This window comes from Saccopteryx bilineata, chromosome 1 (assembly GCF_036850765.1).
Source record: "Saccopteryx bilineata isolate mSacBil1 chromosome 1, mSacBil1_pri_phased_curated, whole genome shotgun sequence".
Taxonomy (NCBI): Eukaryota; Metazoa; Chordata; class Mammalia; order Chiroptera; family Emballonuridae; genus Saccopteryx; species Saccopteryx bilineata.
This window is the reverse complement of record NC_089490.1, coordinates 219,457,325-219,470,462: the sequence shown is the minus strand read 5'-3', so window position 1 is coordinate 219,470,462 and position 13,138 is coordinate 219,457,325. Positions and strand designations below refer to the sequence as shown.

The window sequence follows — 13,138 nt, the reverse complement described above, 5'->3', positions numbered from 1 at the left end:
ACAAACAATCCTTGGTCCATCCCGGCTCCTGGGAGGGAAAGGCAAGGCATGCCCAGTTTCTGGACCTCAGAACACCTGTCACATTGGTGAGGAAGGAGTGAGAAGCACGGAGACGCCAGCCATGTAGGGAGAATAATCCTATTTGTGAAGCCGAGGAGGGAAGGGATTGTCTTCCTCTTTAACAGTGTTGTTTTTTGATTTCCAGAGGCCATGTAAAAAATGTTTTCTGAGTTCTTTTTTTCTCTATCGAAGTGGCTAGGTAGGTGACTTCCAGGCAAGAGGCAACGTTTGGACTTGTCAACTCTCTTCTGTGACTCACTTAAAGCTTCAGCTGCTTCATCTGCAAAATGAAAACAGTCATTTCCAGAAGTCTTTTTTAAAACTGGCTCGTGAAAGTAGATTGATAAAGTATCTTTATGAAATATACATCAGATTGAAATCCCAGTAGTGTCCTTCCTCATGTCTGTGAAACCCCGCAGAGTGGCTTGTTCTCACTGGGACATAAGTGTTAATTATAGTGAGTCCTCACTCAGACAGACTATTGATCTCCTGGCTACTCAGGAGATGAAAAGTAATAACCCATCAGCCTAAAGTTGAAGACCAGGGTGGTATAAAATGGTGCAACCAGTAGGGAAATCCGTATGGTGGTTCTTCAAACAATTAAACAGAATTACCGTAGGACCCAGCAGTTCCACATGAGAGTATGTATCCAAAAAGAAAAAAAAAATTGAAGGCAAGGTCTTGAAGAGCTATCTGTAAACCCATATTCATAGTAGCATTGTTCACAGTGACCAAAGGCAAAGGGTGAAATCTACCCAAATGTCTACTGACAGATGAATGGATACACAAGAGCGGTACATACATGCAGTGCAATGTTGCTCAGTCTCATAAAGAAGGGAGCTGCTGGCACATGCTACACTACGGATGAAGCTTGGGAACATTATTACAAGTGAAATGATCCAGTCACAAAATGACATGCTGTACAGTCCACACTTATGTGCGGTGTCTAGAGGAGTCAGGCTCGTCGAGATGGAAAGTAGACTAGTGATTGCTGGGTGGAGGAATAAAGAGTTAATGTTTAATGAGGGCAGAGTTTCCGTTTAGGAAATGAAAACTTCTGGAGATGGATGGTGGTCTCTGTTGGAAACCTATATGAATGTACCTAATGCCACTGCACTGAACAATTAGAAATGGTTAAGATGGTAAATTTCACATTATACATATTTTGCCACAATGTAAAGCTAAAAACCAAAGAATGGTGACTGAGAGAATGAGAGCTATGGGCACGGGAGGGTGAGGGGTCTCTTGGGGAGGACACCCAATGGCCTGCGTGTTCACACAGACGGATACTTCCATACTGCACCAAATCCTGTGAAATTCAGCTTATGAGAAATACAGATGACTGTACTTGTAATGCTGAGTTGGACACAGCATATTGTTTTTTCATGAAATTTTGTTAGATAAAGTTTGGTCAGATGAGTTGTTACATTAGTAGTTATCTGTGTAATGGGTCAGGGGACAACATCTAGCTTTTCCTTGGCCAAGGAAATAATTCTGAAAATTGTTGCCTTCCTTTGTTAATTAGAATGTGTTTAAGATAATGAATTCATAGAAATAAGGTAAAGTTATCATTTTCCTTAGAGCAAGAAAACCTCTATTCAAAATCTGAATATTATACCTTATATTAGGGGGAGGGGAAATCTGTGATATAAATTAAAAACATTTAAAACTGCTGATTTGTGACACATTTCTTCCTAAACCCTTCTTCCCTTCCTGCATCCACACTAATAAGGAGAGAAAATCTGAGAAGCTGAAGATCTTTTGTTGACTGAGAATAATGATATCAGCAGAAAATGACCTTGCAAATAATTTTTGGTGATGTCTTTGGCAGTGGGAATTGGAAGTCTGAGCAGAGCTTAATTACATAGCTAGAAGAGGGGATATTGGGAGGATGCTAGGTTCCGTGTGGAATGTCTACGGAAGGAGAAAGTTTGTGTGTGTGTGTGTGTGTGTGTGTGTGTGTGTGTATGTGACAGAGACAGAGAGAGACAGAGAGGAACAAATAGGGACAGACAGACAGGAAGGGAAATGAGAAGCATCAATTCTTCATTGTGGCGCCTTAGTTGTTCATTGATTGCTTTCTCATATGTGCCTTGACAGGGGGCTACAGCAAACTGAGTAACCCCTTGCTCAAGCCAGTGACCTTGAGCTCAAGCTGGTGAGCCTTGCTCAAACCAGATGAGCTTGCGCTGAAGGCGGCAACCTCGAGGTTTCAAACCTGGGTCCTCTGCATCCCAGTGCGATGCTCTATCCACTGCACCACTGCCTGTTCAGGCAGACGGGGAAGTTTTTTAAAGGGATTATTAGAGCAGGGAATTTGGGGAGGAATTAATTGGCATTTGTAAGTGTGTTGTAAAACCTCCCTTTCCTTAGATATGTTTTGTAAAATCTCTGTCTCTCACTATGGCCTACTGAAATGTGTGGGCTTTCGGGACGTGGTGAAGTGTCAAGAGCTTTTTCATAGAGGAGGAGATAATGGCTTCTTCTCACCAGGGCCAACTAGATACTCATCCTCACATTAACATCATGTTCTAGCTTCTTTCTTTCTCAATTTCAACATCACCAAGCCCATGCTGGAGTCCAGTTCGAGGATAAATGGAAAAGATTGTAACAAGTTAGTGTTTTTCCAGATGAATCCTCCCAGAATTCATTCATAATTCATATATAATATTTTCTTTCTCACCCTTTTCCATAACAGTCTCATCCAAATGCCTTCGATTTTCTCTGTTTCTAATTCATCTCTAATCTAATTGGAATGGAAGCCTTCCCATGGAAATGGAGCCCCAGCATTAATTCGGTTAAGCAGTGCTAACTGCCACAGCAGGCATAGCCTCAGATGTCAGTGGTCAGATGAGTAGAGCGTTAGTTCTCACTCCTAGTGTATGTGTGTCCCAGATCATGAAGGCACTGTTCCACAGTCACCCAGGGACCCAGGCTGGAAGAAGCTCTGTATTCTTATAGAGGGAAAATGTGGAAAACATGCCCTGTGAGATTAGCAACTAATGAGAAGAGAGGAATGGAGAAGGCACCTTGCTCCTGACTGTCTAGGCTTAGAAGTGACACAGCCACTTCTGCTCATAGTTCTATTGGCCAAAAGTAGTCACATGGCCCCAGCCTGCTACAGGGAGGATGGGAAATGTAGGGAAGCACATGGAATATTTAGTGAGCGCTAACCCTCTCTGCTACCCCTGCTAAGTGGAGGACTTGAAGCCAAGTTTTATTATAATTCAAACAGGTTTTGAATATGAATTTTATATAATGGAGTGCTAGTTTATTCTCATGGACATTTCCATGCACGGTTATGTTTCCCCAGTTTGCAAAACTGTTTACCTGTACCCCAGCTCAGGGACTCCTGTTAGCATTGGCTTGGTGGCAGTGACCTTGTGTTGACAATGCTGAGATCCTTTGTCACGGATAGAAATGTCCCTTTTCCTTTTAGAAGCAGCCCAGCCTTTTGTGGCTCCTTGCCCGTATCACACCCCTCTGGGAACCCAGGGCCCCAGTCCGATTGTGCTAACCCAGAGGGCGACCAGGGAGGGAAGGAAGGAGAAAGGAAGCTGTCCTTTCTCCTCCTCTTTCCTCGGTTCTCCACGGGGCTTTTGTGTTTTGATGAGGGGAACAGCATCTTAAGCCTTTCGCTGGCCCTTAAGACCAGGTGCACAGATAGGCCATGGACACGGGCTACTAGAAATGGAGAGGCTCGCTATAATATGTTGGTTGGCTCTGGGGTCCTGCCTGCTAGTCAGGTGCTGGTCATTAAGGCTGGTCACCAGAACCAGAGAAACAAGAAAGACTAAAAAAAAGACAAAAAGATAACAACTCTTCCCCCTACAACAAGAACAGTTATAAAAGTGGTCATTTGAAGTCTTGCCCAATTTATGCTCAATCAATAGTCCAAAAATGCTTTCAGATTTAAAGCAAAGATAATCATATATGCAACTGATTTTTTTCCTTCTCTCTTCTCTAGGTTTTCCCTCCAAATGCCATCAGTGTATTTTTTTACTGCAGTTCAGTGACTGTCTTCTTTACAATAATCAAATTGGTCAGCTACCGCCTGCACCTCATGTTTGATAAAGGAGAAGTTGTTCAGCAGAGGCTCTCCGAGAAGAAAGAGAAGCCAAGTAAAGCCAAGGAGGCCAACAGTGAACACACAACTAACCATAAAACCCCAAGGTGACAATTCTCATTAGTACATCAGCTCATAATTTAATTTTCATTTTAATTAAAAAGTTTGTTCTCATTTATTGATTGTTTATGAAAATGTGTCAGTATAGGCAGATATAAATATGTAAATGTATAAATTTATAAGCATACGCTTATGAATAAAATTGACATTGGTAGTAAAGATGGTTTAAGTGACTATTAACATGGCCTTAACAATGGAATACTACTTGGTCATAAAAAAGAAGGGAAGCTGCCCTGGCCGGTTGGCTCAGCGGTAGAGCGTCGGCCTGGCGTGCGGGGGGACCCGGGTTCGATTCCCGGCCAGGGCACATAGGAGAAGCGCCCATTTGCTTCTCCACCCCCCCTCCTTCCTCTCTGTCTCTCTCTTCCCCTCCCGCAGCCAAGGCTCCATTGGAACAAAGATGGCCCGGGCGCTGGGGATGGCTCCTTGGCCTCTGCCCCAGGTGCTAGAGTGTCTCTGGTCACGACAGAGCGACGCCCCGGAGGGGCAGAGCATCGCCCCCTGGTGGGCAGAGCGTCGCCCCTGGTGGGCGTGCCGGGTGGATCCCGGTCGGGCTCATGCGGGAGTCTGTCTGTCTCTCCCTGTTTCCAGCTTCAGAAAAATACAAAAAAAAAAAAAAGGGAAGCTTACCTTTTCTGACAGCACAGACAGACCTGGAGACCATTATGCTAAGTGCAATAAGCCACTCAGAGGAAGACAAGTACCGTATGACTTCACTCATATATAGAATCTAATGAACAAAATGAACTCACAAAATAGAGACAGTCTCATATATAGAAAACAGGCTGTCAGCTGTTGGGGATGGGGACTGATGGAGGACAGTGGAGTGGTTGAGCAGAAAAAGGAAAAAAAGAGACCAAAACCCATGACCAGGGACAACAGTGTGGTGAGTGGTGAGGAGAGGGCAGGAGGGAGGTGGAGGAGGGCGCAGAGAGAATAAACGGTGACGGGTCGAGTCTGGCCTTGAACACACAGTGCAGTGCCCAGAGATGTAGAATTGTGCACCTGAAACCTGAGTGATTTTGTTAACTGGTGTCACCCCAGTAAATAGGGAGAAAAACTAGAAAACAAAACAAAACATGAGCTTAAACCATGCTCTGAAATCCTTTTTCATTAAGCTTAGCCAGAAAAATGTTTTACTTCAGTATTTTTATCTTTTCCTATTAATGCCTATGCATGCCAGAGTATTTTATAAAAGAATACTTGTGTTTGTTAATGTAAAAGTAAGGAATTGCATAGAACTGAAACGTTAAGAGTAATCCTCGTGAAAGTAAGCATCACTGCCACTGTTCTTGCCCTTATTTCTGATTGTAGCTTAAGGAACACGTCTTGGCTCTGCCAGTTAGCTCAGTGGATTGAGTGTCAGCCCAGCGTGCAGACATCCCTGGTTTGATTCCTGGTCAAGGCACACTTGAGAAGCAACCATCTGCTTCTGTTCCGCTCTTCCTCCCCATCCCTCTCCCCTTTCTCTCTCTCTCTTCCTCACTCACAGCCAGTGGATTGGTTGGTTCAAATATTGCCCTTAGACACTGTAGATAACCTTGCTGATTCAAGCATTGACCCCAGAGGGGAGTTGTGGGGTGGGCCCTGGTCTGAGCACATGCCTGTCTGTCTCCCCTCCTTGCACTTAAAAAAAAATACACCATGTCTTATTTTAAAATAATGTTTATTACTCTGTATTAAAAACATAATTTGCATTCAATGATTATGACAAAATAGAATCTAGGGAGAAAATTATTTGAAGACTAATACTGAAAGTCATAATTATAACTGCTAATGTCACTACTCTGTGTTTCTCCGGTTGAACTAGCATTCCCAGGCAGATTAACAATGGCAAGAAGGGAGAGACCGGTCAGAACTGCCCTCCGCTTCCCCTGCACTGCTCCAGGGAGCAGAGCATCAGCTCTTGCCACTCCTCTGGGCTTTTGGTGAGTGACAGTCTTCCTGTTTCTTTCTCCTCCTGTTGCTGGGGTGTGGATCCCACCGAGAATGGGAGTGTGCAGTGCGATTATAGTTTCCACGCACAGTAGTGGCAAATACTGGCCCCTGTGCTTGTGCAATATCATGTCACCATGAGGAACTGACCTGTGGGTGTGGGTGTGTGTGTGTGGGGGGGGGTGTTTGGACCTTACAGTAAACCCGGGTTGTGTGTTGGAAGTACTCACCCTGCCTGGCCTGCCACTGTGGCTGGAAGAACCCATTGCAGGCACCTCCCTGTCCCTTCTTGTCATTCATCTAAATCACTGTATTTGCAGTGCTGTCCCCTGGAGTCAACTCCGCCTCGCCACATGAAACCACCCTTGTCTCATGGAAAGTCAATAAATCCCCTTTATTTTAGATTAATTATTTTGGGCTGTCGTCACTGTGTTATAAAGTAGCACATCATTCCCTGTTCTTTTTAGTTGCTTAGTTACCAAACTCCTCATGTCCCAGTACAGTGGTCTTAGTTGGACGTCTGTACTTAAATGTGTGTTTGTGTATTTGTTTTTGCTGCCCATATTGTTAGAGGCATAAGCAGGGAGAGGACGCTGTTGTCTCTTTGCCATGTGTCACCTAGAGGAGTGGTGGCCACCGGCTGCCCAGAAGTGGGCAGGGCGCTGAGTCAGGTGCTGATTCTGCTCTTTCATTTATTCAGGAGCTGCCGGTACAGGAAACAGTGGAAGATCTTGAAGGTAGAGTGTTTGCCACCATCGCTTAATATTTTATCACCACATTATCCTCAGCAAGGAGAAAAATGATTCTGTAAAACAGAATCCCAGTGAAATAAATGCAAGTAAAAACTGCACCTAAGACTGAATAGTTATATTTTAACTTCATTTCTGTTATTCTTAATTTTGATTCTTTCTCATCAGATCTGTATATCATGTGTACATTCTGATTGTGACATTTTATTGGTCATATTTCATTGTCCATTTTCCAGTCTGCTCCTCATTTCATACAGCTCAGAATAGTCGATGTAAAATAGAATAAATTTGTCACTGACATATGGACTTGAAAATGACAGAGGAAATTAATTGTAGCACATTCTGTATTTCTGCTTTTCTTTCTAGTTACAGATTTTGTTTCCAAGAACTTCCCTGTAATGCCCCCAAATATTTTTTTTACCTCTTTACTAAGATATCATTGTATTGTCTTCTGATGACCTTCAGAAGACTCAGAAAAGAACATTTGGAGGCCCAACTTAACCCCTTCCTGGCTCTATAATTCAATTTTTTTCTAGTACTACTGCAGAAAGAAATTAATGCTCAATTAGATTTGGAAAATAGTGTAAAATTTTATATTCTGGAAAATAACTAAAATTAGCACCATGGCCCTGAGAAACCTAAAATGAAGCTTCTTTTCTTATCACTTGGATAAATTCCACAGATAATAATTTGTAAAGGATTATCCAGATTCTTCTTTCTTTATTACAGTCACTGAAATGAAATGCACATCCGTTAGGTTTCAAGTATTTTTGTTACACAGTTTCCTAGCAGCAGGGACTGCAGCAGGTGGGGCAGGGTCTCTCAGTTCTTTCCACCACAGTGGCCAGAGGTGGAGAACAGAGGATGTGAGTGCGTGCCCCGCCTACTCCTGGCCCCACCTCCTGGGTCCTGGGTCATAGGCTGAATTGGCAACAGCAAGGGTTAATTTTAAAAATAAATTGTATCTTATTTTTTTTCATTTTTTCCCCATAATATTCCCATTTGTTTTGATAATAAGGCAATACTTTATATTACTTTAATAGTTGTATTATTTATTTTTCTCCAGTATTTGAGGAAGAGAAGTTGCTTATCCCATTTTTCCTATAGCTTTGCAGACACTCAGACCCCCAGAGAATGCGCTTTATGGTAAAGTAAAGGAAAATCTGAAGGCATTGATTGACTGAATGAACATAGGCTGGAGAAGAGAGATAACTAAAAGATGAGCCCAAGGTTTCAAGCCTAAGAGGCTTGGGAAATGTAGGGTCAGTCACAGGCACAGGGAGCCAGGAGAAGGACAGACTGAAACACATGAATCACATCGGAAGTGCGAGGTTATTACTGTCCTCGGGTCAAGGTGCCAACAATCCCATTGCCAGTCCTCAGGGTAGTGCTTCTCTTTTCCATCCTTAGAGATCCCCATGGCAACCTTAAGAGGTTGGAATAATTATCTCCATTTTACAGATAAGGAGGTTGAGGCTAGTGCAGTTCTCAACTGACGAGTTTTGTTCCCCTGGGGACATTTAACAGTGTCCAGAGGCATTTTTCATTGTCATGCCTGAGGGCAGAGCTGCTGTGGGCATCCAGTGGGTACAGGAATGCTACTAAACATCCTACAATGCACAGGACACCACCGCAGGAGTGGACTCCCTGCTCCAGAATGTCAAAAGCACCACAGTTGAGAAATCTTGGTTTAGAAGGATTCAGTAACTTGCCCAAAGTAATGTAGCTACTAAATAGCAAAGCCTGGACTGTTCTGACTGCAATACCCAAATATGTTGTTTAAACCAGTGTGTTTCAACCACCAGTCTGGGAACTGGTGTGAAATTTCTGGCAGAATTTGACCAGTAATTGAAAAACACCGATTTAAACCATATGTCTACATCCTAAGGCCACAAAACAGGAAGAGCTGATACAACAAAAACTATAAGTCTGAATCATTATTTTGAATAGAGAGATTTCATGCACACTTTCACAGTGGAGGTGCTGTTTTTCAAATAAGCATCCAGTCACCTTGGTGGCTGGTGCTGTTTTTGGTAGGTTTACTAGGTCTTGGTCTGGGGTTTGGGCCATTTTTCATCCATATCCAATGCTCATAAAGTTGCTGTTGTTGATGTCAGGTGTTGCTCTGGCAGAAGACCAACCTGTAGCACCAGGTACACCTGGTGGCCAAACAGAGAGCTCACCAGCTTCTAAAGGGTACGTGCCAGAAACCACAGCCATGTCCACAATTCCATTGAAACCAGCTGAAGTCGAAAACCATGGTGAAGGGAAGGGAAGAGGAAACAAGGGACAACCCCCTTTCCGCCACAGGTCCGAGGGCGGCTTGGTGGATAAAGGTGCCTTGAAGAAGTTGTCACCCCTCTCTTTGTCTCAGTATGACTTACTGGAAGCAGATGTTTCTTTCCAGCCTTGGGGGAGTGAGTATTCAGTCCTGATTCCAGAGCATGGGAATTACGCCCAGGGCTCCATAAGGGAACAGTTGCAAAGCAGGTCACCTCAGGACAGCCTGAGCAGTAGCTGTCCTCAGTGTAACACTGTTGTCACCAAACCTGAACAGGAGCCAGAGGATGCCTCCTGGCTGGTGAACCCACCCTTGAACTGGCAAGTGAACTACTCAGACAGTGAGGTACCCGTTACTCTTACTGATAATTCTCAGCCCAGAGACCCGCTGAGTCTGCATGAGCCCATTAAAATTGTCATCACCATGAGCAGTGCCCCTAACTTCATGACAGACTTGGAAAGCTCACTCCACCTGAAGGTGATTGGTACCAAGAGAACTGGTTTCAAGTCCAATGCTGAGCAATCTCTCCCAGGGTTGGCCAGTCCTCCCAACATGGAGCAGATAAGAATTCCTGTCATCACCCTTGATCTGTCTGAGGATGGAGACAAAGCCATTACATGTTCTGAAGGCAGGGGGAATCAGAGGACCCCAGAGAGATTGATGGTGGAGGCATCATCCACTCAGTGTTCTGGCTATGAGTCTGGGGATGGGGAAAATGCCACAAAGGACCACAGTTCTTCCCTGGGAGACTGCTGTGAAACAGTCCCTCCACCAACACCCACTGTGGCCTCCAAGTCTGAGCCAGGAAAGGAGGGCCAGGCCACGCTGGACCCATCATCTTGTAAAACCAGCCATGAGAAGAGACATGTCCGGGTCCTTAGCATGGACGGTGGGACAGATGTCTTGAGCAAAAGTTCCACAGAAGTTGTTACCGATAAAGAGAAAACAATACCAACTTCCAAATCTGACCTCGAGGCGAAGGAAGGACAAACACCAAACGAGTCCAACTTCCTGGAGTTTGTCTCCCTGTTAGAGTCTATCAATACTTCCAAGGCGGTGCCACCCAGCCAAAGGCATGGCCCCGCAGAGCCGGACAAAGAGACCGGACTTGTCAGAGGTGAGAGTCACACCAGTCCTGTCCTGGTGGTAGAGGGAAGCATCTCTTCATTATTTGCCTTCTGTGATTTGATTTTGCAAATAGTGGGATCACTGTTGGGTGCTTGTTTGCTGCTTGGCGTGTCACTGATACTTGCTGACGGTGCCAATCCTGACTTACATGATGAGCATATATTAAAATTGGTTTACTCCCCTAGGAAACTTAAGGCATAGAAATGGATACTTGCCTTCCCTAGAAGGTGAGGTTATTTCTTGACAAGGAAATAAGCAGTTATGTTTTACCACAGTGACGAGGACTCACAACATATGTCCGTGTGTAGAGAACAGGCACATTTTGGGCAAGCTGATCATGAAGTGAATTTCTGTTGAATTCCATTATAAAATCCCCAATACAGAATCCCTAATTATTCCCTGTTGTGAACATAATAACAAACACACAGCTCTTAGTTTATGCCAAGCACTGCCCTAAGCATTTGATGTATGTGAACAGGCTGACCGTACATTGTAGTTTGCCTAAGAGGGTCCTCATTTATTTACTCTAGTTTTCCAAACCTAATTATTAATTGTGCTGCCTTTCACTCTCTGAAGTTCCCATATTGAACAATAAATTATACAGTTACTCTCATACTGACTCATTTACCCCTCATTTAACCTTACGTTATGAGTACAATTATCATTCCTTTTTTTGCAGTTCAGATATTTTCACCAACTTTCCAACTTAGTCTAGTAAGTACCAGAACTGAGCATGGATCCCAGGCAGTCTTGCTCCACAGTTCATGCTCATAAAAGATAAACTACGCTTCCAGTGTGAATAGACAATTCATTTATTTTCAGTTTATATGACCCCTTGCTGAAGCCAGCAACCTTAGACTTCAAGACAGTGAACTTTGACCCTGGCTGGTTGGCTCAGTGGTAGAACTTTGTCCCGGTGTGTGGAAGTCCTGGCTTCGATTCCTGGCCAGGGCACACAGGAGAAGTGCCCATCTGCTTCTCCACCCCTCCCCTTCTTCTTTCTCTCTATCTCTCTCTTTCCCTCCGGCAGCCAAGGCTCCATTGGAGCAAAGTTGTCCCTGGTGCAGAGGATGGCTCCATGGCCTCTGCCTCAGGTGCTAGAATGACTCCAGTTACAATGGAGCAACACCCCAGATGGGCAGAGCATCACCCCCTAGTGGGCATGCTGGGTGGATCCTGGTCGGGTACATGTGGGAGTCTGTCTCTGCTTCCCTGCTTCTCACTTCAGAAAAACACACACATACACATACACACAAAGACTGAACTTTGGGCTCAAACTGCAACTATGGGATCATTTTGATGATCCCACGCTCACGCCAGCCACCTCACACTCAAGCTGCCAACCTCGGGGTTTTAAACCTGGGATCTCAGCGTCCCAGGTTGACGCTCTTCTACTGTGCCACCACTGGTCAGGCATAGGGAGAGTTTTTACACAAAATCTTTTCACTTTACATATCCATGTTTCTGTGATTTTTGAGTATCGTATATCATTTCTGCATGTGTTGCTGATGAGATAGTGTCCATTTTTAGGGTCGTGTCCTAAAGTCAGTGATTGCACAAGGCAGCTATTTTCTTTCCTGTGGATTGTAACATCTTAGTGTCAATACTGTCCCTCAGCTACTGGCTGTGTTTTGCTCGATGGGACAGCCAAGAGACCCCTCTGGCTCCAAGTTGGCAGCTCCCAGCAATTTACTCTTGTACTTTTGTCTTTCCCAGGCTCTGCCAAAAGGATTGCATTCTTGCTGATTGGTTCACTCTTGCTTTAAAATTCATTAAGTTTGAATATTTAAATTATGTAAAGGGAGGGTGTTCTCTATTTTACATTGTGTATTTAAGATTTTGCATAAAAGTAATATCAGGAGAATCCATTCACTTTTAACAGATATAGCAATACAAGACAGCTTTGGTTACTTTGACATAAAAATCTTTCTGAGATAAGATTTGGGTGTTCATTGTCTACCTAATATAAAGTTTCATCTATCTAGACCACCACTGTCCAACAGAGCTTCCTACAATGATGGAAATATCCCATATACTCTATCTGCTATAGTAGCCACTAGCCACATGTGTCTATTAAATACTGGAAATGGAGCTTGGTCACTGACTTTTTAATTTTATGAAATTACTGAATTTTAATTCATTTAGATAGCCACATGTGGCTGCTGGCTACTACATTAGACCGCACTGGTCCAGGTGACATGTCTTCCTGGGAAACCATGGGCACGGGGGATGGCACCGGCCTAGGGACCCCAGCAGCTCAGGGCTGGATTTTGGTTTGGCAGTACCAGCTGAATGAGGTGGACCACCTACCAAATCCATCTGAGTCACAGTTTCTTCAGTAAAACAGGAATAATAATATGTTACAGATTCACTGTGAGGATTCAGTTAGGAAAATAGGTGAAAAGTCAGGCTACTTGATCAATTTCAGCATTTTATTCTGATTTTCCCCTCAGACCATATGTGAGGTTTTATTTGGTTTGTTTACTAAGTTTCTCCTGTTCTTAAAATTTTCAGGTGGTCACATTCAATCAGAACACTGTCAAAATAGAAATCTATGGGCCCTGGCCAGTGGCTCAGTAGGTAGAGTGTTGGCCTGGTGTGTGGACCACCGGGGTTCAATTCCCAATCAGGGCACACAGAAGTGACCATCTGCTTCTCCACCCCTCTCCCTTATCTCTCTCTTCCCCTCCCTCAGCCAGTGGCTTGATTGGTTGGAGCGTGGCCCTGGGCACTGAGGATAACTCTGTTGGAGGGCATCAGCCTCAAGTGCTAAAAATAGCTCAGTACTCAAGCATTGGC

At 44.1% G+C, this 13,138-nt stretch overlaps 1 protein-coding gene across 1 annotated transcript in view; it reads left to right on the top strand.

Annotated features, from left to right (window-relative positions):
• The window catches only part of LOC136319464 (pecanex-like protein 2), a 286,591-nt gene that overhangs the window by 28,914 nt on the left and 244,539 nt on the right, over positions 1–13,138 (top strand). The window contains exons 2-5 of the mRNA XM_066252718.1: positions 4,028–4,233; positions 6,057–6,174; positions 6,882–6,918; positions 9,048–10,328. Coding sequence (XP_066108815.1) covers positions 4,028–4,233; positions 6,057–6,174; positions 6,882–6,918; positions 9,048–10,328 — 1,642 coding nt within the window. The remainder of the gene's footprint in view (positions 1–4,027; positions 4,234–6,056; positions 6,175–6,881; positions 6,919–9,047; positions 10,329–13,138) is intronic.